The 25985-nt window shown below is 38.9% G+C and overlaps 1 protein-coding gene across 2 annotated transcripts in view; it reads right to left on the reverse strand.

Annotated features, from left to right (window-relative positions):
* Positions 1 to 25985, reverse strand: part of asic1b (acid-sensing (proton-gated) ion channel 1b) — a 319202-nt gene that overhangs the window by 74269 nt on the left and 218948 nt on the right. The window contains exon 1 of one of the 2 annotated variants that reach the window (XM_058373992.1): positions 619 to 1602. The exons of the other annotated variant lie outside the window; for it this stretch is intronic. Coding sequence (XP_058229975.1) covers positions 619 to 1203 — 585 coding nt within the window. The 5' untranslated portion in view covers positions 1204 to 1602. Of the gene's footprint in view, positions 1 to 618; positions 1603 to 25985 lie in introns of those variants that run through there. 2 annotated transcript variants of the gene reach the window in all.

Consider the following 25985-nt stretch of genomic DNA (forward strand, 5'->3'; position numbering starts at 1 on the left):
ATATATTTAAATAATATATAATAAAATATATATATATATATAAATGTGTGTATGTAGCCCCATACGCAACAAACTGTGATGCACTGTGTATTCTGACACCTTTCTATCAGAACCAGCATTAACTTCTTCAGCAATTCGAGCAACAGTAGCTCGTCTGTTGGATCGGATCACACGGGCCAGCCTTCGCTCACCATCAATGAGCCTTGGCTGCTCATGACCATGTAGCCGGTTCACCACTGTTCCTTCCTTGGACCACTTTTGATACATACTGACCACTGCAGACCGGGAACACCCCACAAGAGCTGTGGTTTTGGAGATGCTCTGATCCAGTGGTCTAGCCATCACAATTTGGCCCTTGTCAAACTCGCTCAAATCCTTACGCTTGCCAATTTTTCCTGCTTCTAACACATCATCTCTGGAGGAACATTTTTCACTTGCTGCCTAATATATCCCACCCACTAACAGGTGCCATGATGAGGAGATAATCAGTGTTATTCACCTCACCTCTCACTGCTCATAATGTTATGCATGATTGTTGATCGGTGCTGTCAGAAAATATAGGCCAAATAACTGCTAAAACAGAGAAACACACACACACACACACACACACGCACTTACGGTGCTGAAGTTGCGTGGGCCGCAGCGCTCGCCCTGAAAGCGGCAGTACAGCAGCATTTCCTCGAGCTGATGCCCGAGTCGGTCCAGCAGCTGCCTCATGGAGGGCTGCGCCTCACGCGGTGGAGGCAGAAAGCGACTGAAATCCAGTGCACGGAACGGCGTGGACGAATCCTCTCGCGCGCCCAGAGCCTCCACTGCGCTCGCGGACACTTGCCGGTTTTTCCCCAGTAACCCAAGCCAGCGTCCCGCGCTAAAGATATCCGGTTTGCTCATGCGCCGCGGCAGCAGCAGGTTCCGGTTGCAGATGGTCACCGCGGGGAAGACGAGGCGCGTGGCGTACACCACGTGCGCCTTAGTGTGTACGGGCGACGACAGCAAATAGCGCACCCGGTTGGAGGACCACGCGACCAAGAGCGCGAGCGAGGCGAGGAACGCGATGAGCCAAGCCGCGCGGCGTGGATATGAGCCTCCGAGGAAGACGTGCCTGAGCCCGTGAAAGGTCGTGTGCTTCAGGAAGAGCTCGCTGGCCTCGCGCACGGAGCTGCGCTCGCGCTTTTCCCTCGGCGCCGATTCACTCAGGCACATTTTGAAGAAAACAATCGGAAAGACGCGGAGTGAGCGCGCGGCTCCGAGGGAAAAAAAAGAAGAAGCTTTGAGTCCGAGTCACTTTCCTGGAGCGCGGCGAAGGCGCATGGCCGCGCGGTGCCCGTTAAAGCGCGCGCGCCCTGTTGCTCTATCACTCGGTGCTACGTTTACGCTCTGCACGCGGCATGAAGAGCGTTACCTCTCGCGCTCCACCTCGCCGTCAGCGCTCTACTGATTGAGGGGTGTGTCCGAGTGCGTTAAAGCGTCAATCATCAAAGACTCTCTCTAGATCAGCATCCTTTTAGCTGGATTTCCGTTTGATATTAGAAATACTTTAATCTTGCATGAGGTGCTGAAGCTGGAATGTGAGTGGAGAAAAGAAATGATGAAGAGTGTTGCCAACTCTTTTCAGGGAAAAGTAGCCAGTGTAGTGTGCTCAGAAAGTCGGCTGAAGTCACCAGATGACGCAACAGTATAATTAGAATATGTATTAAATCGTTTTGATCAAATGCAATATATCAAAACTTCCAATAGGAAGAAAGGATGATTTCCTGAAGACGTACAATCGAAAAGTTTTACCAGAATAGAAATATAACAGATTACACACCACATGCCATGAAGTTATGGGAAACTGATCACATTGGGCTGCATTATTCTCATATAACAGAGTGGCCTGGAGTGTGTTTTACTTACAACACAGCAATTAGCTAAAAATTACAATGTTTAACTTATTAACAAACACATTTTAATAGTTTACAGTGTCAACGTGTGAGAGTAAAATTACTATTATCGGCTATTCCCTCACCAGCCTCTGTCTCCTTCTCTCTCTGTCACTCTCTCTCTCTCTCTCTCTTAACCATGCAGCTTGTCACTTTACAGGGAAAGTGGAAAGTACAAACTCCTCTGCCCTGAATCCTGAAGACTCTTCCATGCTGGGAAACTTTACAAAGTACCATGACTGTTGCAAAATTTCTTACACCTGAGACTACTTCCTTACTGTTAAATAAATGTCTCCTACATAACTTACATAACATATTAAAAGGCGCATATTAATATAAACCTGTCATTCATGTTACAGCTCACTGCCTAAGCAAAAATACAAACATACAACAATACAATCACAATATAGTGCTGATGTACAAAAAGTAATATGCTTCTTCTGACCAGTCAGGTTCAACCATTAATTCGTGTTGTGGTATAAATAGAAAGAGTTATTTCTTATAGAAAAAAGAAGCTTTCGGTCATATTACCACAAACAAACCTGTTTACCTGTTTATAAAATATTATCATTTCTAAGGAAACTGACAAAATGAAGCGTAGACATGAAGGAACTGTAAATAATGGTGATCAGGTGGACATTTCTTTTTAATCTGACCAACACAGGCTGCACATTTTAAGTCATATGTCAGTGAAAATATTATCAGCAGAATTATACAGATTTGGTGAAATGTAATGCTGAGATCCGCTAAAATATTTTCAGTCAAACAGGCTTTGTGGTTGGAATAAACTGCCATAAAATACAGGCTATATAAAATGAAAATATCTTAATGGACTACACTTCCAGAGTTTGGCCAGTCTCCCATGCTCTGTTATTCTTTTTTCTCTTGCTTACCCAGACATTTTCTGTTAAAAAAAAATAAAATAAAAATAAATAAAATAATTTAAAAAATGTAAAAGTTATGAGAATGTGATCCCAAGTATTATTATTATTATTATTATTATTATTATTATTATTATTATGAAAGACTTGTGTGTTTTCAAAACTACCAAGCAAAAGACATAAAATTCTCCCAAAATAATATGCACCATTCTATTTTTGTCTTCATCCCAGAAGTTTTTGAAAATAAAAGTATGTGCTGCCTCACCACGTTCCTAAAGACATTGAAATGTGGCAGTGTGCATCTGCTGTCTACAGATCAGCTTCAGTTTGTTTCAGTGCGGAATTTTTCAGAATCTTGTGTAAAAAATATATTATATAGATTGTTATACTGAAATTATTTTTTTTTGCAGTAAACCTGCAAACCTTCAAAACTACCACAAGTATGACAAAAAAAGATGCCAACCTGGTGTCTTCTACCTGCTTAGTAATGAATGACAGCGGATAATAGAGCTTATTAAAAAACAAGTCTTGCATTTGCCTTGCTTTGTCAATTCATAAGAAACAACTACACGTTTTATGTTGCCTGGTTTCTGGCTATAAATCCGTTCTTAAGCGGCTGTGATTCATTTGGCTCGAATCCCATGTTCGCTGTGGATATATTCGTGTTTTGTAAAGACAATAAGACTATCTGTGCATGCTCAAACTAACTCAATGTGTTCAGTGAAGCGATGATAAGTGAGCATGAGGTCCACCGCAACCCTCCAAGTGACTTCATTAAATATCGCACTCACATCTATACTCTCAGCTCTCTTAGCTCTATATCAAACACCTTAATGGCACATACGCACCTACATTTGTCCCCATATCAGGTAAACAAGCTCTAAAAACAACCTCTATATTTAACTCCTTCCCCTGATACACCAGTGTTGCCTAATCTGGATTTGCATACTAGAACATGATTGGCTGTTGTATTTTATGATGTAGTAAAATTGAATTTCAATACATTTTCAATTCTAACATGCATAGATGTCAGGTAGCAAAGTGACCTCTGTTTTGTATGTTCTCCCCATGTTTCGCTGTATGTTGGTCTCCTGTGTGTTTTCCATACATGCTATAGGCAGAGTGACCCTTAGCTGTGAATAAGAATGGACTAGCATCTCATCCCTATCACTCATTCACAGCTAGGGGTCAGTCCATCGATCAGCATGTTTGGTGCCCTGGGACAGCATCCGAAACTGGATACCAGGATCGAGCACTTGTGGAATATGAATGCGTCAATGAATGTTATTTCTCATTGTTTACTGTACAATTCTTGCTTTTTATTTTGTTTTACACACACCACCCCATTGCTACAGTCCCTCCACTGGCTTCCTATAGCTGCCTGCATCATATTCAAAACATTGACGCTTGCCTCCAAAGACAAAAATGGACCAGCACCCACCTTTGTCAAAGCACTTATCACACCCTGCATGGCGCCACGCTCCCTCCGGTCCACCAGCACTGCTCAACTGGTCCCACCATCTCTCAATCCCTTAATGAACTTCACCTAGATGTCTGAACAGCTGAGTCAAACGAATGAACGGACTTCAAACGATGTCTAAAGACCTACCTTATCCTTAAGCACTCCAAACTTCAAAGAATAAATAACTTGTCTGTTTGCTTTTCTTATTATATTTCCTCGGAAGAGAGACTGATGGTATTTTTAGTCTGTGACCTAGTGAACCAGTGTCAATGTAATCATTGATAAAGACTTTAAACCACTTCTATAAGGCTCTGTATAAGAGTGTCTGCCAAATGCCAGACATTTTAAATGTAAATGTAAATTCGGAGTTCCTGTGGCATGTCAATTTCCCATCGGGGATCTACAAAGTGCTAACTTTAGCTTTTTCTTAAGTTTTCTTTATGCTGATATCCAGCTGTAGAATGTGAAATCAGACATAAAAATCAGAATGCATAATTCCCAGATGGCTTGCATATATAACCCATCCTATAGTCCCATCTTCATTTTAGATGTAGTGCACTTATAACGTGTAGGAAGCCATTTGGCATTCAGCCACCGGACGAATGCAGATGAACGAATCCATCCCGTTTAGTGGAGTCCTGAGCTGCCTGTTGAACGGTGATAGGAAAGGATTACTCTGCTTCGTCCCCTGACTGAAAGACATGCCACACATCTGTGATGACACACTTGTCAGTTAGAACTTAGAGATCACTTGGAGGTCGCTAGACTTTTAGTTATAAAGCTACCATCTGCAATATTCTTTCAGTCTCTCTTTAAAAAATACTCTTCTTCTTACATTTATGGCATTTGGCAGACGGCCTTATCCCGAATATCCGGAATATCAGCTATTTGGACATCTAGGGGAAGTTCATTCCATCACCAGGGTGCCATAACAGAGAAGAGTCTTGATTCATGCCTTCTTTGTACCCTGAGAGATTGTGGGACCAGTTGAGCAATGCTGGAGGCCCGTATGGTGCAGTGAGGGGTGTGATAAGTACTTTGTGGTAAGTGGGTGCTGGTCTGTTTTTGGCTTTGCAGGCAAGCATCAGTGCTTTAAATCTGATGTGGGAAGCTATCAGAAGCCAATGGAGGGGGCGTAGCAAATGAGATGGTGTGGGAGAACTTTGGAAAGTTGAACTCTTGGCAACGCAGTTGGCCAATTCCTCCCATCGAGGTTCCCATACAGCGACCAATCTCATATACTTTTCTTAATTTTTACAATCCCTTTGCATATAGTAAAATATCAATAATCAAGTTTTAATAAACTCTTTAAAGATAAAAATCCATTTGTAGATTGGGTTTTGATGCAATATAATGTTCTCTTTTAATTCTATCATATTTTTGTTGACTGATAAAATTCCACTTGGGGTCTTTATTATTATATTATAATTTAATCTTTTTTTTTTTAAATTAATGTTTATTCAGTAGAAAACAGAAAACTATCTATTTTACACGTATCATTTAACAAGTGGGGAAAAACATGTTATTGAATTTTGCTGTGCCTGGCAGTTGATACACTGACAAAAGATCTGTATAACAATCATCCTACTTTTTCTTTCGTATATCAGCTGACAAATCTGACATGGATATTGCTAACCCTAACTTCGTCCGAGACATAAATCCACGAATTAAAAGATTGTTGATGTAACATCATTATCTATACATTGCATAAAGTTCATAACATTTACAACATCTGTATCTAGAGCAACATACATTTAGCACATCTGAGCAGTTGAGGGTTAAAGGCCCCACCTTGGTGGTCCAGGGATTCAAGCTCACATCACCCTAACCTCTGAGCTACCACATCCCAACTATTTCTCACCGCCAAGGACACCAATACACACAGCAACCCCTAGTGATAGAGTGATTTAATGAACATGTAACGTGAACTTAAACATCCCATATGGCCTGCACAGTCACCAGACCTGAATATTATTGATCCTCTTTGGGGTGTTTTGAAGTAGTGAGTCAGGAAACATTTTCCTCCACCAGCATCACGTAGTGACCTGGCCAGTGTTCTGCATGAGGAATGGCTCAAAAATCCCTCTGGCCACTGTGCAGGACTTGTACCTGTCAACCCCAAGACAAATTGGTGCTGTATTGGGCACAGAAGGAGGCCCTACATCATACTAATAAATTATTGTGGTCTAAAAACCAGGTGTTTCAGTTTCATTGTCTAACTTCTGTAACATCCAAACATAAAGTATAAGGATGAGCTCCTCTACCTTCTTTTTTTTTCCATCTGTTTAAGATACACAGTACAGGATGTCCCAAAAGATGATATACTTAGGGAATATCAACTAATTTTAGCTAAACGTAACTTTATTTCCAACATATTCTATACATAATTGCCATTTCTTAGTAAACACACAAACAGTCTTCAACAGCTTCCTGACCAAATGATGAGAATAATTTCAATATATTCTTAAAGGCTATCAGAAAAAAAAACATTTTTTAAATACTCTTGGGACACCCTATAGATTTCACATAGAAGCTGGAAGCAATCAGACACAATCAGTCTTGATCTGCCACAACTCTGACAAGGGTTTAATGGCTGTGTTATATGGCATGGCATTTACCATGCACCGAGTGGGTCTCAGTTTGTCTTTTGGTTGTTTTTTAGCTTCGAGTACACTCATGTACCCTCCAATCAGTGGCACACAGTGCACTCAGGGTGCGCAAGTAATCACCCTTTAGTGAGTGAACTGTTACTGTTCTGTTAAAGGTTTCAAAACTTGAGAGAGGATCACAGTGAAGTGCCAGTAAATCCATAAAAGTACTCCATATCTTCTCCAAATCATAAAATACCCTAGACACTGACAATCAAGTGTAAATATATTTGGCAAATCCACAGATTTTCTCCTAAGATCTAAGCCTTTAAGCAGCAACCCACATTTTCATGATATACCATTCTATCAACAAGTGTCAGAGAACACACCAGATTCTCCTGTTGATATGAAAAAGCTATTTTCATGAAATACCCAAGAAGCTTTTAGAAGCAAAAACAGTGAGCTAACCTTGACTGCCGCTCAAGTTTCTAGACTACAATCCTGAATTACTGCAGTTGCCATGGTTTCCCTTGAGGCTTGAGAAATATGGCTGCATAAACTTCATAAATAGCTACAGAACATATACAGAATCACATATCTCACCATAAATCAGATGTCTTACTGCTAAGCAGAGGTGCCAACATCTATAGTTCAGCTGCAGTGCTTCTGATTTTTTTGACTCCTTGCTGTGGCATAGAGGAGACCTGAATCCTGAAAGCTTTTCTGCTGTCTCAGCTAATGCTGTGGCCAGACTGAGCGCAAATCAAATTCATCTGGAGGATACAGCAATTCACTGAAAGGGAAAGACTCGGAGACAAGAGATGTCTTTTTTTAAAGACACCAATATCATGTTACACCAGTATTAAGTTTAATTTGGGGCGTCCACATTCGATTATTTGCATTTAACTCATGGATTAAAGCCGAGTATTCTGGAATTTTGGAGAACTGACCACAGCAGCACCACCTGTGGTCATAGGAAATATACACTGAATTGTAAAAGCGAGGCTGAGACTAATTTCTTTCTAGCACAAACTATAGACGCATGCAGCTTATTAGTTATGTTTAATTGTCCTCTTTTCTGTCTGAGAGCTGCCACACTAAATTTCATTGTACTGTATTCACTGGCCATAAAGAATCAGACCTTGCTTTACATTTGATTGCAGCGCCCCCTAGATTTTGTGTTTGTTGAGTGTAATGTCACTACCCTGTAACATATAACACTAACAGCACAGTCGCAGGTGTAATGAATAAGAATGAGGTGGATTATTTACACTGTCTTATTTTTTTTTCCTTCTGAAATGCCTTTGGATGGGAAAATGGAAGTAATCACACAATGTCCAGTAAAATTACAAATCACACAAAAGGACAGACGACAAAACTGGAGGTTTTTCCAGTTTTTTGTTTGAAAGTCAGAGGATATCTGGGCACTTAAGAAAATTATAAATCATGAATGTGTCTGTGTATATCACTTTCGTTGTGTGTGTGTGTGTGATAGTTCCATATAATTCTTATTATGCCATGGATTCCTCTTGATATAATGTATTTCTCATCCATAATAGTTTCATCCACCAGCCCTCTTTGCTCACTATTGTCCAACATGAGGACAATGGAGAGGATTCAGTATGTGTTGTTCAGATCAGACCTGGAATGTATCATCACACAATAATCTGATTGATTGTGAAATCTGAAGCGTACTTACACCCCAAACCATTCTAAAAAGCTTTTTCAGTTAAAAGAGATGTTCTGAATGTTTTGTCTGTTTCACTCCTGCTGAGTATTTTAGAAAAAAAATAAAAAATCAAGCCAACATCAGTTTTATAGTTTGAGCGTAACCCCCCCGACAACACTATGCTTATAATTCGTTGCACGTCCCTAAGATAGGGACACCTCTTTCCCTCTCACTGCCTCATCTGTCTTTTTCATGGTCAGTTGACTCCATTGTAGGGCTCTGATCTGAAACCTGGGACATGTGGATGTGGGAAGGAATTGGCTTTGTGCCCTCAGGTCACATCCCATTGCTACTCGCACCTGTTTTCTGAATCATTAAGATTCACTCTTATTACCAAGATGTGGTTGAATCAGAATGCCTTCGAAGACGCGAGCCTCCGACAAAGTCTGAGTGGATTTGCTACCGGTTGAAGCAGTCTGAAGCTGGCAGCATGCCCTCACTCCATACACAAATACTCTACACATTTCTTTTGTAGGAAGGACAGATATGGCTGGCAAGAGGATGAAACGCAGTGTAGGAGAGAATTCATCCAAACAAATATGTACAGTATGCAGGGTCTATGATACTGGGTCATAATTCGGTGTATATTATTTAAACAGTTACATAAATCTTACTTTTTTTCTTACTACTTTCAGTCATCAATTCAACAGACATACAAGAAAACAGCCAACTTTGAAATAAACCATAACCTTTTAATGGAAAAAACATAAGTAAAGTAAAGGTATTAGACTGCACAACAAATGATCAATTTCTTGCCAATATCTATGTACCTGTTTATTACAATTACAATTACAATTACTTTATTTTCTTGACAGTATACGAACCACTTTGTACTTATTAATTTCATCCTTGGTGCACATATTACAAATTTATGTTGAAATCATATTTTATATCTGATATGTTTTATATTTTTCCACGTTCCACTGTGTGTCGGCAAATTTGCTAGCTAGCTAGAGCCCTAGCAAACTAGACGGTAGTGTTTCTGTCATGCTGCACTATATCACTCAGTAGATATATGGCTATAAAGAATGTGGACACCTGGCCAATTACACCCATATGTGTTTGCTGAACATCCTGTTCAGGTTTATTCCCCCTTTGCTGTTATAATAAGCTCCACTCTTCTGGGAAGGCTTTTGGAGTGTAGCTTGGCGGATTTCTGCCCATTCAGTTACAAGAGCATTACTGACTGGCACTGACCTGGGGTTCAGTCGGCATTCCAGTTCAACCCAAAGCTGTTCGGTGGGGTTGATGTCAGGGCTCTGTGGAGATTACTTAAATTCTTTAACACCAACCTTGGCAAACCATGACTTCCTGGACCGCGCTTGGTACACAGGGGCATTGTTATGAAGGAACCAGATTGGGACTCTTTGTTATAGTGAAGAACTGTAATACTACAGCGGACACAGACATTCTAGTCTATTTAGTGCTTTCAACATTGTGTCGAAAGTGGACTGTGATGATTAGCTGTCCACATACTTTTGGCCATGTAGTCTATTTCCAGAAGCAAGACTTGTTTTGCTTCAATTCAAGAATTGTGAATTGTATAAATGCCACTAAATAATTATATATTAAAGTTTAGAGCCACTTATGTATTCTACAGGCACACACACAATTATTAAAAAATCTTGGGGCTTAAGCTAAGTCAACCTTAGAAGGTTTATAAATTAATGCTAGCAATCAAATGACTGCATCTATTGCTAGTACCTAGCTAATAGACTTGCTAATCAGCTAATCAGCTGTTCATACACTCTCTTGTACCCTTATACTTTTTCTTGTACCTTTAAAACTTTTAAAAACCTTAAAAACTAATTATTTTTCCACTAATATGTGCTATCTCCATGTTTCCAGGGCGGAAAGCATTAAATATTAAAGGTACAAGATCTACCCTTGAGGGAACCACTGCAGTATAAAGAAAAACACAGGGTTGTTATATTAAAGTTCACAATTCCACTGTATCTCAGTACACAATCAATTAAATGTTAATGCACCTTAAAATGTGATTTGTGTAGTACTTTCAACAAAAGATACAGAAATTCAGATGTAGGTTTAGATCCTTAATGATGAGCCGAAGGTGACACTGGTGAGGAAAATCTCCCTTAGATGTCAGGAGGAAAAAAGCTTGAAAAGAATCATATTCATATTACTGACAGAGAGATTATAATAATATAATATATACAGTAAGAAAGGTGCAAACTGGTGTATATCCATTTATCTTCTTTATATCCGAATAAAGGGTCTTATTTTTTGTCATTTCCTATTTTTCAGCCTTTATTACAAATATTGCACCAATATACTGACAGGTAAAGCCAAAACATCTCAGAAACACTGGAGCACTGATCAGTGCGGTGTATTCACTGCTGAAGCTCGGCCAATTTTAGTTTAAAAATCTCCATGATGTATAAATATATCTGCCTGGTTTTGCAGTTATGGCAGTCTTTTTTGACCTTCATTGAAAGCCTGCAGAGAGAAAAACAGCACCAAATCAATTAAAGTAAGACTCCTCCACTTGTGCTGATTATCACTGAAGCTCACTGCTAATTTAGTGTGAATCAGACAGAGAGCACATGGTTCTCATCAGCCATTCATACATGAAACACAATTAACAAACCTGTCTTAGCTCAACCTGAGCAGATGACGTCAGTCACTGGAATGTTTTTTCTGCACAAACAGCATTTCTCTCTCTGTGTTAAAGCTGAGCCTGATTTTGCAGATTCGTAATGCGTGGCTGAAAGAGAAAATGCATCTATTCTAATGACATGCACTGTTCTTATTTCAGAGTTAATATCAGATTGGACACTGGGATCAGTAACTCCACCACAGCACATAATAGCAGATAGCATCACCCATAACGGCAAGGTAATAGCAGAAACCAGGCTTCATTTGGTTCGTTCTAATAACATTTTATTTCCAGTTGGCACTGATTTTCCTTTTCAGACTTTTACACCAAGCAAAAACTAAGGATAATGCAATGGTTTTAAGTGATGCCAGAAGTCTCTCTCTCTCTCTCTCTCTCTCTCTCTCTCTCTATATATATATATATATATATATATATATATATATATATTTGAGGAGATATATATTATCTCCTCATCATGGCAGCTGTTAGTGGGTGGGATATATTAGGCAGCAAGTGCAGCAGGAAAAATGGGCAAGTGTAAGGATTTGAGTGAGTTTGACAAGAGCCAAATTGTGATGGCTAGACAACTGGATCAGAGTATCTCCAAAACTGCCGCTCTTGTGGGATGTTCCCGGTCTGCAGTGGTCAGTATCTATCAAGAGTGGTCCAAGGAAGGAACAGTGGTGAACCGGCAACAGGGTTCTGGCTTGTGTGATCTGATCCAACAGACGAGCTACTGTTGCTCAAATTACCGAAGAAGTTAATGCTGGTTCTGATAGAAATGTGTCAGAATACGCAGTGTATGACGGGTCAGGGCTGTTTTGGCAGCAAAAGAGTGACCAACAGAATATTAGGCAGGTGGTCACAATGTTATGCTTGGTCAGTGTATATATATCTTCAGAGGTTCATGCCTCAAACGGTCAGAGCTGTATATTAGGCAGGAGCTGTATACGCAGAGCACCGTAACACTGTATAAATAGTGAGCCTGGTGCTAAAATGACAAAAAGTGATATGAATAAAACTCCAATAAAAGTTATAAGCAGTAAGCCTCCCCTCACCCTTGGCTTAATCCATCATAATTTTACAATGTGAGTGGGCTCAGTTGAAATGATATAAAACTGTGAAAGTGCAAACGTTGACTCACTACGTGACAAATCGCTCATTTAGATTGAACTGTGTGGGTAGTCACTGTTTACATAAAATGCAAACACTACAAACAGCCAAAAGATAAACTACATTCTGCCAAAGTCACTCTGCCTTTATCAGGCCATGATCAGCCTCCATTGATGAGCTTGAGAGTGGGAAGAAAAGAAAAATTAAACCACATTTTTTCTCTCTTCCTATAGAGAGATTTTTCAATTACAAATGTCTCAGAATATGTAGGAGATTGTCTGGACTGGTTTCTGATATAGTGCTGCAAGTTAATAAATGTGGAAACTCTTTGGAACGTGTGGTGAGTAGACGCAGGAGGCAAGTGCATAGATAATGCTTTATTAGACCAAATCCAAAAATTGTTGTCAGAGTATAAAGTGGGGCTGAAAACACAGACTGGCATCAAACAGGGATAATCCATAATCAGTAAACAGAGAACTAGGTGAGAGTGAAAATCAGGAGGTTGAAACAGGAAAACTCAGAAAGCTGTGACATCAACTGCTGCCAACAAGACTAGTCCTTCTTGTTAATAATTTGTATGCTTCAGCTACCCTTAAAATATACTTCAGACAAAAAGGAAGCTCTTGAAGAAAAACTATTTCAGCCTTTTGACATGGTCTTGTCCCTGGCTGTGACCTTGCTCCTGTTTGGTTGCATTAGTAACAGTGGTACATTGGTTGCAATGATAATTTCATATAAATCCTACAAATAGTTAATCTTCGAGAATGTCAGAAGGACAAACAGACAGATGAATGGATGGACAGATGGCCAGACAGACAAAGGCACAAGGACATGGACAAGCTAAGAGATGAAGACATAGGATATACATAAACAAATCAATTGGAGGCAACATAGAACAGGTGCACACAACATGGTAACAAACCAAGGACTGGGCGGGGTGAAGGCAGGACTCGGATAGAAAAAACAAAAACCTTAAAATCAAGTTATAAGATATATATAAGGTGGTGTTGCCATGAGTACAGCTATGCCAAAGGGGAGAAGGCCTTAATAGAATTCTACAACAAAGCAAATATCCTTTAAGTATATTATAACCAAAAAAAAAAGGAACAATTTTATTAGAGTGTAGTTGCAGTGGTAGTTAAAAAATTGTGCTGGGACCTGGAGAGGTCAACGTTCATGCCCAGCAGTGCGGTGTTGTTTGTTACTTTGGATAAAAGCATCTGATGAATTAGTAGGATTGAGAGAGTAAAGAAAATATCCAGCTTTGCCGTTAGCAAATCAGCAATAAATAACAATGAGCTGTACGAAGTCATTAATAAGGAGCATTCAGACGATAATGCCGCCAGTAAAACCTCTGATGAGAATTATCTAAAGATCTAAAAACTTCGCTAACTACTCCAACGCCAGAGTGCCCTCTAGAATTCTCCATCGGACTTCGACTCTACGGTTCACACAGTAGATTGTGTTACAGTTCAAGTTAAATATACGCTAACGAAAAAGAAGAAAACCCGGACAATAAATCTTTAAGGCTGGTTACTAATCAATGGCCTGGGTATCTGGTTTCAGTAGAGGAAAAAAGCTTGCTTCTGCTTTCATTGAGTCTGAAAATGGTGTGGAAATAACAGCATTTACAGCTTGTGGGTAACTCAGAGAGAAAAGCGTTCATCATTGATTTGGAGCACAGTGCACAAACCATAGAGGGAGTTTAATTTCCCTTCACTTATACTGCCAATAGTAAAGTCAGTGAGAAGCCTGGGTGGAAAGTTTATTGATTCCACTGTGGAAAATAACACTTCACGGTCTACATACTCAATAGGAAAATAACTTTCAGGAAGTGTCAAGAACGTTTCGTTCATTAAACTGTGAGATTTATAAGAAGACAGCTTTGAGTCAAGGAGTGATGGTCCACTTACTACAATTACAGCTTATACCCTTAGGAGCTCTCAAACACTTTTTATTAACAGTCACCAGGGAGTCTGGTATTTTATCAATAAACAAAATAATATGCTAACAATTCTTAAAATATAATTTGTCTGAGATTTCAGGTCCAAACATGTTTTCTTGTCCCTTTTTTTAAATTATTATTTATTTAAAATCTAGTGATTATCCCTTCCATCACAGATCTCACTGTGTCTCAGTATTTTAGTTATTTTTCCACAAATGCATTTATTGCCAATTGCACAGAACCAATTGCGATTCTGAAGCTTGTATCCAGTACAAAAGTGTACAAACGTTCATTTTTAATAATTTGTTTTTCTATTTTCCCCATTTATATGGTTTGTCCAGTCTCAGCCTGAGCTAAACAACATTATCATGTATGTGCATGACCCTTGAGAATTGTATTTTGGCTCCAAGCTTCTGGATTCTTTTTAAGCCACTTAACATGAGTAAATGAGCGAAAACGCACATTTTCTTATCCGTATTGGTGTCTGATCCGTTATGATGCATTTTATTTTAAAACATAAACACCTTTAGAGCAAGCACTCATAAATACACACTAATCAAATGTAAAAAAAAAATTATATATATATATATATATATTTATTTATATATGTATATATATATATATATATATTTATATATATATATATATATATGTATATATATATATATATATATATATATATATATATATACAATTTTATATGAAAAGACAAGTTTATTTTCACACCGCTTAAAATCCTAAAGCTGTATTTATTGTATACTTTTAAAGGTTGGTTTTCTGGACTTGACATTTTCTGCAAAACTAGATAAAACAGATATATCTGAAAAGGTCATTATTTATTTATTTATTTGTTTATTTATTCTAGAAACATGAGTTGGAGTTTATATAAAACTGGTTGCTTATTAAAAAAATCTGTATTTTTATAAGTTGAAGTTACTGTTTACACACTCAGTGCAGTTACATGTTACAGATGTAGCTGAAAAGGAATACACTGTTTGGAATGAACAGATAATGTGTCCTAAGTGGATGCAAACATGAACAGATATGAACAGAAACCTTGCCGGAAAAGGTTCACAGGGCATCTGGTTGAGACTAGAGATGTTCGCCGAGACTAGAATCCTGCAAGACCAAACTAAAAAGGTTGCTTAAAAGGAAGCGCTGTACATAAATGTGGGAGGTTGGGGTGGGTGGGGTGGGGTGGGGTGGCGAGTGTAGTGAGTGGATAGATGTGAAGTCTGAAGGACAAAGAGCAACAACATGAACATGCAGTGCATTTACAGCATCCTTTGTAAGAGGGTTGCAGGGTTAGAAACTACTGCAGGCAGATACAAATAAAAATAATAACTGAACGCATGCACACACACACACACATCTCTAGTTGACACCAATTATGTAGCTGAGACTCTAAAGCTATGTTCACACATGCAGCAGTTTTATCGCTTCCAGTTGCCAGTTGCTTTACTATAAAGTCACCAGTAGGGGGATTCTACTACCGGTTGCCATAGTAATAACGTTTATCAGTGAGTGGCACAAATAGAATCATATCATATTCTTTGCCATGGATAACATATTCTCTACTGTCTTCATTCCCGTGGGTAGTTGCTGCACCAAGTCGCTCCATATTTGCATAAAATTCAACTTTTCTTAACTTTTCTCTCCGCTGTCTCACATCTAGTCGCCAACTGTCGCTGTCACTCATGTCGCCAGAAGTCACCGGCTTTCATTGAAATGTATGTGTGAACGAAAGCATAAGAATGAGAACTCACAGAACATACTGATAGTGCTGGTATTTTACGTTTTGGGGTTTTTCCCCCCCAGTATTTCCAGGAGCACAAAATTCATATTTAATAAAAAAAAAAAAAAAAAAGTTCCAGTTAAAGTTAGATACGGATACCTAGAGCACAAACAGATACAGATACAGATACAGATACAGATACAGGCACTGGCATTGTGTTACACTGCTTCGGCAAATCTTCTTTCCCCAGCATCCTTTTCTACGACGTTGTGAAACTTGAAACAGGAAGTAGCATGACAATTAGTCCCAGGAGCAGGACTACATACACCCTGACCTGAAGGAACCCTAGAGCATCACCCTCACTGTACCAAGGTCGAAAAACAGCCACTCCTCCACACAAGAACAAGTCAAGTTTCCTCAAAAGGACACCACACCTGTATGTCCTTCTTCCACAAAATACTGCCACATAGCTGGAAGCACACAATTATCTAGAATGTCTTTGTATGATGAAGTACTACGATTTCCATTTACTGGAACTAAGAGGCCCATTTTCCAGCATGACAGTGTGCCTTGGCACAAAGTGAGCTCCATGAAGACATGGTTTGTAGAAGAACTTGAGTTTCTTGGACAGATTCCTGACCTCAGAGCTTATCATTCAGCTTATCCTGCAATTCTAGGCAAGAGGTTGGTGAAGCCAGTTCACTACCCCTGCTGGTTGGTTCAGGTGTGTTGAGAAAAAAGCCACGGACTGCACCACCTGTCCATCGATCAGACCTGAGAAGCCCTGCCTAAAGCAGTAGACTCAAACTGGAATGCAATTTCAGTTGATGGAGAAAACTGGCTGTCAACTACATGTCAGCAAGAGGCGGAGATTTACCGCGCAAGTCTGGAAAATAATTACGGATATGATCTGCTGTTTAAGCACAAGGTGTTTCTATCTCTACAGGCTTCAAGGCCATTCTACGCCTGCTACACACACACACACACACACACACAAACACTTTGATGAGCTTTGCAGAGAGAAGCAGATGGTTGTTTCATGGGAGACTGCAGAGAAAGGAAGGTTGTACAGGCAAGATGGACAAAACGAGTGAAATGAGCCCTACAGTGTGTGTGTGTGTGTGTGTGTGTGTGTGCGTGCATGGGTTTTGTAGTGCAACAGAAAGACAGAAGCACCTAGAAGAAGGGCCGATGGTAGAAAGAAAGTGATGAGATGGAAGGAGTTAGAGCTCACACTAATGACAAGGAGCAAGGGCAGCTGAGAAAAAAAAAAGGTGAAGTGAAAGACTAGCATTGTGTGAGAGCGAAAGTGTTACTGAAAAAGTATTTGAACATCTCAGAAGGCTGAAGCTGGCCGAGCAAATTCATCCGGTGTATTCGAGATTTAGACAGCTCGGGTCAATGAGCAGATGGGAACGAGAAGACAGCTCAGGTTAATGTCTCCAATGGACTGATCATGAACAATCACAATCTGCTTAAGGCATCCACTTCCTGCTTCTCTTCTCAATTCTCACATGGTACCTTCAGTCTACTTCATATACTATTCATTCAGTGAGAAAGCGAGTGAGTGAGCTCAGGCTGTCAAAGTCCTTTAAAAAACTGCACAGAACTTAGCAGTAGTGATTAGTGATGTGTTGTTCATGAAAGATTCGTTCATTTTTAACGAGTCTTTAATATGACTCAGGACCAACGAGTCATCTCAAAGAGTGATTCGTTCATTTTTGATTCATTCACCGTGCATGCACAACATCCTATAGGTTCTGTACGGGAAGCATGATTAGTTCATCTCCCGAGTCGTTCGTTCATCATGTGACCGCCTCATAGGCTTCGGCTATGCAGTCTGTACCGGAAACAGAAATAATTGGTTCATCTCTTGAATCCTCCGGCCCGAGTCGTTCATTCGTTCACCACATGGCTCGGTATCTTCCAGTGAATAATACTAATGAATGTTGTATAATATTTAGGAATTATCATAAAACTGATCAAAAGACATGCACAATGAACATTTTCTGAAAAATAATGACTTGTTCCTGTAAGTCTTGTTTTGGCCTTGGTTGATTATTCTATATACTATTATAAATACTATACTATTATATATGGCCTTATTCTAAATCTGTTCAATGTTTGCATAAGTAGATGTGTCGAGGTAATTGGCTATTAACACGTAATGCTGTAATTATATTCTGCTGAAATGAACAAAATGACTCGAAAAAAATATTAGTTCATTTTGCCGAATGAGAGTCAGTAAAATGATCCGAACTTCCAATCGCTAGCAACGATGCACTATTTGTTCACACTGTACACACCAAATCTGTTGATTTTGATTTTAATAGTTTTATCATACACCAAAATGGTTCAGATTTGTATTTATTTAAGTATAGAACATATACATTACTGATATTTAGCTAGATTTTACATTCCCTAAGCTGCCTGTTATCCATGAAAATGTGTAAAAGGAAATTAGTAACAGCAAAAACAGCAAAATATAATTACACTGTATTGCCAAAAGTTTTGGGACACCCCTCCAAATCATTGAATTCAGGGGTTGTTTTTCAGGTGTTGAGCTCGGCCCCTTAGTTCCAGTGAAAGGAACTCTTAATGATCCAGTGCACCAAGACATTTTAGACAATTTCATGCTCCCAACTTTGTGGGAACAGTTTGGGGATGACCCCTTCCTGTTCCAACATGACTGTACACCAGTGGACAAAGCAAGGTCCATAAAGACATGGATGAGTGAGTTTTCACTGGAATTCAATGATTTGGAGGGGTGTCTCAAAACGTTTGGCAATATTGTGTATGTTTACTATTTAACTGTCAACTAGCTTATATGTGATAATTCAATTTATCTTCATAGAGCATTTAAAAATGGACATCAAAATAATTAAATGTACTTTAAAGCTGCTTTTTTTCCCCTTTGCTTTCAAATATAAAAACTATGAGGGGAAAAAATCACACTAGTGGAACCTTGGAATTTGTTGACAGCACATATGCTTAAAATACCCAAGATAAACTAAGTCTGAGAAATTGGGATGGGCATTCTTTCATGCTTGAAGGTGACAGTGCAAGGATGGATTTTAAAGGAGCAGATGGTTTTGAAATCCCAGCACTGTCAGATGGTCACTTTTCGGCCTTTGAGCGAGGCTTTAAAAACTCAGCTGTTTAGCTGTACACTGACAGTGGATTTGGCCTTACTATAAATTGGATAAAAAGCATCTGCCAAATTAAGATATGTAATAGGGATGTCAGGGGTGAAGGTTTAGCTTCCAGCCTGATTGAATTCTCCCATTTTAATGCTTAACCATGAATGACTAGTTATAAAGAAGGCTATTTAAAGTAGGTATATGTTTTGTTTCTTAGCAGTGAGGATGAGGTTCCCTTCTGAGTCTGGTTCCTCTCAAGGTTTCACCGTCTAATGGAGTTTTTCCTTGCCACAGGCTTGCTCATTAGGGATAAATCCAAATAAATTTAAAGTCTAGAATTAATCTTGAACTTTTTGTGTAATATTAATCTTAAACTTTTTTTGTTCTATCTGGCTTATGTTCTGTAAAGCTGCTTCGAGACAATGTCCATTGTTAAAAGCACAAAACAATTAAAATTGAATTGAATTTAATTCATGTTCAAGCTTTTGACTAGCACCATATACTCTGAATAAATGAGACATGCTATGCTTCTTTGTCAGTTTGTCTTTAAATATTCTCTTTTCACCACTGACATTTATTAACTATTTTTCCCAGAGGCCAAAAAAAAATTTCTGCTTTGTTTTGTTGTGTCCATGTTCAGCATTGAATTTCTTTGTCATGTCAAATTAAGAATTTGTAGTATTTCTGTTTTAATCTGGCCTACTAGGCGTAATAAATTCATAGAAAAGTTGTAAAAAATAAAAGTAACGAAAAAAAGAAATTGTATAACAAGTACAAAAACTTTTTTTTGGAAAAAAAAAAAACACTGAAAACCATCAATGTCCTGACTAATTGTATATCAGACTTGCGGCCATAAAATAATTTGTTTATACTGAATGATGATGTCTGATAAGTCAATTTCTATTCCACCGCTGAAATGGAAAGCCAATGTACTGGTAAAAAGGATATTATATTAAAATTAATATAATCACTTCACTAATCAGACATAAATCAAATCAAATCAAACCAAATCTATAAAAATCCAAAAATATGAATTAATGTCTCTAGCCCTGTAGCTAGTTTCTGTCAGGATGATTTGTGTTCAATTAAATAACTTCATAATAATTAGATAAACCACAACAGAAGAACTTCATGTTTAGTATTCTGCCACTGAACCATAGTCATTTTTAATACAAAATTTTTTGTTTTTTTCCAGTTTGGTCTGTTAAATGGTCCGCAGCTGGACCACAGAGCTCCCTGGCCTACATAACTGAAGCTGGCTAAAAAAAAAAAGAAATCTTTTTGCCAAAATTCTGACTGTTTCTCTGTCCCTTGGTCAAACTTACAGCAGCCATCAGAAAAGTGAGCAGGACAATGCACCTATCATATAAACACAACAGTCAAGGCAAAATCTTTTCTTTTCTTTTTCTTTGGTTCTTTTTTGCAAACAGACGAAAAACGTAAAATCATCAATCTCTCACAAATTTGTGCAGACATTAGGATGTGATTATATCATTATCGCTGATTATTATTAAACTGCGGGAAGAACTAGGGTTGGGTTAGCGCGGTGAAGGGAGACTGATTGTGTTAAGACTTGTTTAAGCAATTAGAAAGCTCATTAAAAAAGCTTTTTATGGTTTGATTTGTCTCAATTCAGTAAGCTTCTTTTAAAATCGATCCTTTCGTGAACTTTCTGAAAATGTCAGTGGAATTAAACACGTTGATAGGTCTGGGGAATGGTTTAGATAGTGATATAGCACCGATCTGAAACCTCGCACAAAACCTCTTTTATAATCTGTTAAACTGTGATCCAACAGACATGAACATGAACATGTTCAGATTGTAGTGTTTACTATTACTGTCTTTAGTATAAAATTCAGTATTTTTTTTTTATCTGAATGGACAAAGCAGTCATGCCTGGCTGATTTCCAGCCTAGAAAATGAGAGCATTACATTTAGACCATTAGATTTTCACCAAATTATGCAGAAACATTAACGTTACACGTCTGGGGACACCATGTTCTTGTGTCTGGAGCTAAAGCCCATTTCAACAGGTCTTGCAGCTCTCACTTTCCGTCTCGACATGAGACCGCAGGAGGGATTATTAGTTCTCATTTGCTCAGTGTGATAGCAATAAAACAAGGTAATCAAAAAGAAAATGACAGCTTTTACTTGACGTTTATATGTGTATGACGCTTGACTGAATGTTCAAGGCTGTTTGCAGTTACCTGAATATACAGTCATTAGCAGTAATTGAACTTACCCAGCAATTTAAAGCTTTTTGTCAAAGCAAGCAGGAAGCATGGCTAATAGAATACCTGCAAATGACTTATAAAAGTAGATGAAAAAGTAAATAAGTACTGACATACAGTAGCTTGGATCTACTCATGTCCTTACAGGGAAATTTGATCACCTATCTATTATTATATGAAGAACATTTCTATCCTGATGGGTGTGGTCTCCTCAAGGATGACTCCGCCCCCATCTACACATCCAACCAAATCTGAAATTGTGTATTGTGACAATATTCACAGTACGTCCCATTCAGTATATATGAATGATATATATGAATACGAATGATCCAGACATACGATATCCACCATGTTATCATGTGACTTCATAATCTTCAACAAGTTAATAATCTGATAGCTCTTCTTAGTTACTCCCTTTGCCTTATGGGATAGCGCAGTGTCCATTGGCTCCATATGGCAGACTCTTAGCCGAAGCAGTAGGTCACTCGGGTATTTCGCCTACTCTATTATGAATACTGAGACATTTGGACATACTGCTTCTTTGGCATACTGCTTTGTATATCAGAGTTGTATATATTAGCAGATATAGCTAAGTGCTGACTAAACGATATGATGAAGTTGAAAAGGTGTAAATTATATGCTTTGGCCTTCAAGTTTACCCTATTTGAACCCATTTAAACACCTATGGGAGATTTTTTGAAGAAGAAGCAGCATTTAGAAGACAGGCAGTAAAGAAGAAGAAGAAGAAGAAGACAGTAAAGGTGTTTTTGAGTGACATGTCACACATCATCACAACACGCACATCACGCCAGAAACCCTGCTATGCTAAAAATGAACTATCATCCAAATAACAGCTGCTCTATTGGTAGACAGGATAAAGTGGAGGTTTGAGGAAAACAACAGATGAGCTTCAGTCAATAGTAAACTGTCAAGATCGGTCTACATCAAACTAGAACATCATCACCCTTGAATTCGGACAGCCATATTACAAGAATTATAAAATTGGATGACTGAAAACCTTCCCAGACACATTTTAATAACACTTTCTTTCACTTGTACTTGGCCATTTTTACCCTTACTTACTCATTTTTCCATAACACTTGGTAAAAGATGAGGGTGGAGAAGGCAGATCTCAGAAAACAGGATGCTCGTGTCAGGAAGCTGTCAGCCAGACAGGGTTAATGAGGCAATGAGGCAAGACATGTCTGTGTAAGGTCTGGGGGAGATGTGTGTGTGTGTGTGTGTGTGTGTGAGAAAGCTAAGTATACATAGTGTGTGAGCAAAACTTTATACTTTGTCTTTTCAATACACCAAGTGAATAAAGACAGTAAAGGTGTACGAATTTATGCATGTAGGCGGATGTACGTGCTTGGTTTCACATTAATAATGGAAGTTGATATTATTCAGGCTCACTGCTCAGTAAACATATTCAGAGGGACTCTTTTAAGGCATAATACAGGTCATCTTGAAGGTAGTCATTTTGCTTCTGATGGAGAAAGAAGAGACAGGGACGTGAGACTTCTGAAGAGCATTTGTGCAGAATAATGAAATGACCCGAAGCGTCTCGGATGTGCGACACATCAAAACGTGAGGCATATGTGCTGCAACTGAGGAAAATGCACTCACTGAGCATTTTATTAGGAACCCCTGTACACCTGCTTTCTCGTGCAATTATCTAATCAGCCAGTTGTGTAGCAAACCGTGCAAAGCATAAAATTAGGCATTTATGGGCCAGTAGCTTGTCAATGATCAGAATGGAGAAAAAAAATTGACCTCGATGATTCTGACAGTGGTATGATTGGTGGCAGTCAATTTTTATTTATAAGTATTTTTAACTGCTGAACTCTTGGGATTTTCTCACACAACAGCCTCTAGGGTTTATTCAGAACAGTGCAATAAAAAAAAAGCGGCAGTTCTGCAGCTGGAAAAATCTTTGTTGATGAAATAGATCAACAGAGAATGGCCAGATAACTCAGATAACCATTCTGTTCAATTGTTTTGAGCACGAAAGCATCCCAGAACGCACATCACATCAAACCTCAAGGTGAATGGACTACAGCAGCTGACAACCATGTCGGTTTCTACTTATGTCAGCCACGAACAGAAAACTGACGCTGCAGTGGGTATACAGTATGCTCACCAAAACTAGAAATAGCTAGGACTAGAACTCGGGCCTGGGAGTTCGATCAGTGACGGGGGATAAACTCAAGTGCAGAGATGGATTCAAACAGGGTGAGAGTTTATTGCAGCCATAACAAAATGGCTTCTTCTTCTTCTTTCGGCTTTTCCCTTCAGGGGTCTCCACAGCGAATCATCTCTCTCCATCTATCCCTGTCTTCTACATCCTCAACACTTGCACCCACTAGCTTCATATCCTCATTTATTACATCCATATGCCTCCTCTTCGGCCTTCCTCTTTGCCTCCTACCTGGCAGCTCCATGTCCAACATTCTCCTACCGATGTACTCACTCTCCCTCCTCTGAACATGTCCAAACCATCTTAATCTGTCCTCCCTAACTTTGTCCCCCAAACGTCCAACATGAGCCGTCCCTCTGATGTACTCGTCCCTAATCCTGTCCAACCTCGTCACTCCCAAAGAGAACCTCAACATCTTCAAAAAATGCAGCCATAGAAAAAAAGTATAATATAAAAAGGCAACACAAACTATTAGTGCAGTCCCAGTCTCAAGGAAAACTGCAAAACTCACAATGTACCACTAATATAACAGCCAAGAAATACAGAGAAACCTGAGACACAAAGGACTAAAGCAACACTACACACCAAGCAAAGAAACTACAGAACAGAGCAACTTAAATACACACAGGGGACTGAGACCCAGACAGCAATAAACTAATAACAACACAACATGAAACACAACATGAGGGAACAATGAGGACCTCTAGAGGCTGAAACACAAAATAACAAGTCCAAATCTGGACATCAGGACTCTGTCATCAAGGTGTCTGCAAGTCTGTGAATATTACTGATGACGTGAACATTAACGGATATGAACAGTATTTGTTCTGCCATGTGTTTGGAGGAGTGTGCCTAAAAAACTGTTCCTAATATAGAGGCCAATGAGTATATATAATGGACATTAGTGGTTGTGTGACGGCTTGACCAGAAATGTAAAAAAACTTTTTGAAACCATTTGACTAGGTGTCGTTTCCATAGTTACAAGACTACACTATTTTTTTTTTAGGTGGTTCACTTTACTGACAGCCGTACACTAGCTACAAATAATTATTTTTTTGCTTCACTGTTAATAACAATAAATCAGTACCATAAGAATATACACCAATCATGCATAACATTATGAGCACTGAGAGGTGACGTGAATAAGACTGATTATCTCCTCATCATGGCACCTGTTAGTTAGAGTTTGATGAAGGGCCAAATTGTGATGGCTAGACAACTGGATCAGAGCATCTCCAAAACTGCAGCTCTTGTGTGGTGTGCAGTGCCGGTCTGCAGTGGTCAGTATCTATCAAAATTGGTCCAAGGAAGGAACAGTAGTGAACCGGCGACAGGGTCATGGGCGGTCAAAGCTCATTGATGCATGTGGGGAGTGAAGGCTGGCCCGTGTGATCCGATCCAACAGACGAGCAACTGTTGCTCAAATTGCTGAAGAAGTTAATGCTGGTTCTGATAGAAAGGTGTCAGAATACACAGTGCATGACGGGTCAGGGCTGTTTTGGCAGCAAAAGGGGGACCAACACAATATTAGGAAAAATATTAGGAAAGTGGTTATAATGTTATGCCTGGTCGATGTATATCTCTATGATTTCACATTATTTCTATCTATCTATGCACTGAGCTCCAGCTTTAGCTGATATGGTTGATTTTAAAACTAATACTGTGCAGTACTCTGGAAAAAAAAGACCCTCAGTGAATTTACTTTATTTAAATGTGTACATCAGTTCCACGTGATTGAATTGACTTACGTTAACGCAATTTGTTTTTATCTATCCAATATGATTTGATCATGTGTTTTCAAAGCCCTGAATGAATCAACCCGAGGTCACAGCCACAGCCGCATCCACATTAACCACCACTCTGTTCTACTGCATGTCTTACTCGTGTTCATTTAATTCAGTAGTCATTTATTCCAGTCGGTGTCCGGCATCCTCGAAAGAATGTAATTTGTTAAAGTTAACATTATGTGAACTGAGTTATTCAAAGCATATGAAATTACATATTCATTAGAAACGTAATATTTCTATGTAAACTTTATATATGAATGACCATGTATTGCATATTCCATATTTTGGCATGGAATCCCTTTTAAGCAGTACACCGATGTCCCATTCCACCGGCCAAACATAAATCGACTTATTGGACATTTTCAATCAGTGCAAACGAATGAATTATTTTGTAGCCGCAAGTCTAATGATAAAGTTAATCAGGACTCTGCTGGCTTTCTGTGTCGGACATCTGTTTTTCCCTCTGTTGGGATAACCAACCACTTGGCTGAAGATAACACCTTCAAATTGTAAAAGCTTATGAACAAGCACTTGGGGCATCTCAGAGAGCAGAAATAGATTTGATATCACCATTTACTTAGAAGAAACAACAATAAATAAATAAATAAATAAACAAATAAATAAATAAATAAATAAAT

The sequence above is a fragment of the Hemibagrus wyckioides genome, linkage group LG21 (genome assembly GCF_019097595.1).
Source record: "Hemibagrus wyckioides isolate EC202008001 linkage group LG21, SWU_Hwy_1.0, whole genome shotgun sequence".
In the NCBI taxonomy this organism is placed as follows: Eukaryota; Metazoa; Chordata; class Actinopteri; order Siluriformes; family Bagridae; genus Hemibagrus; species Hemibagrus wyckioides.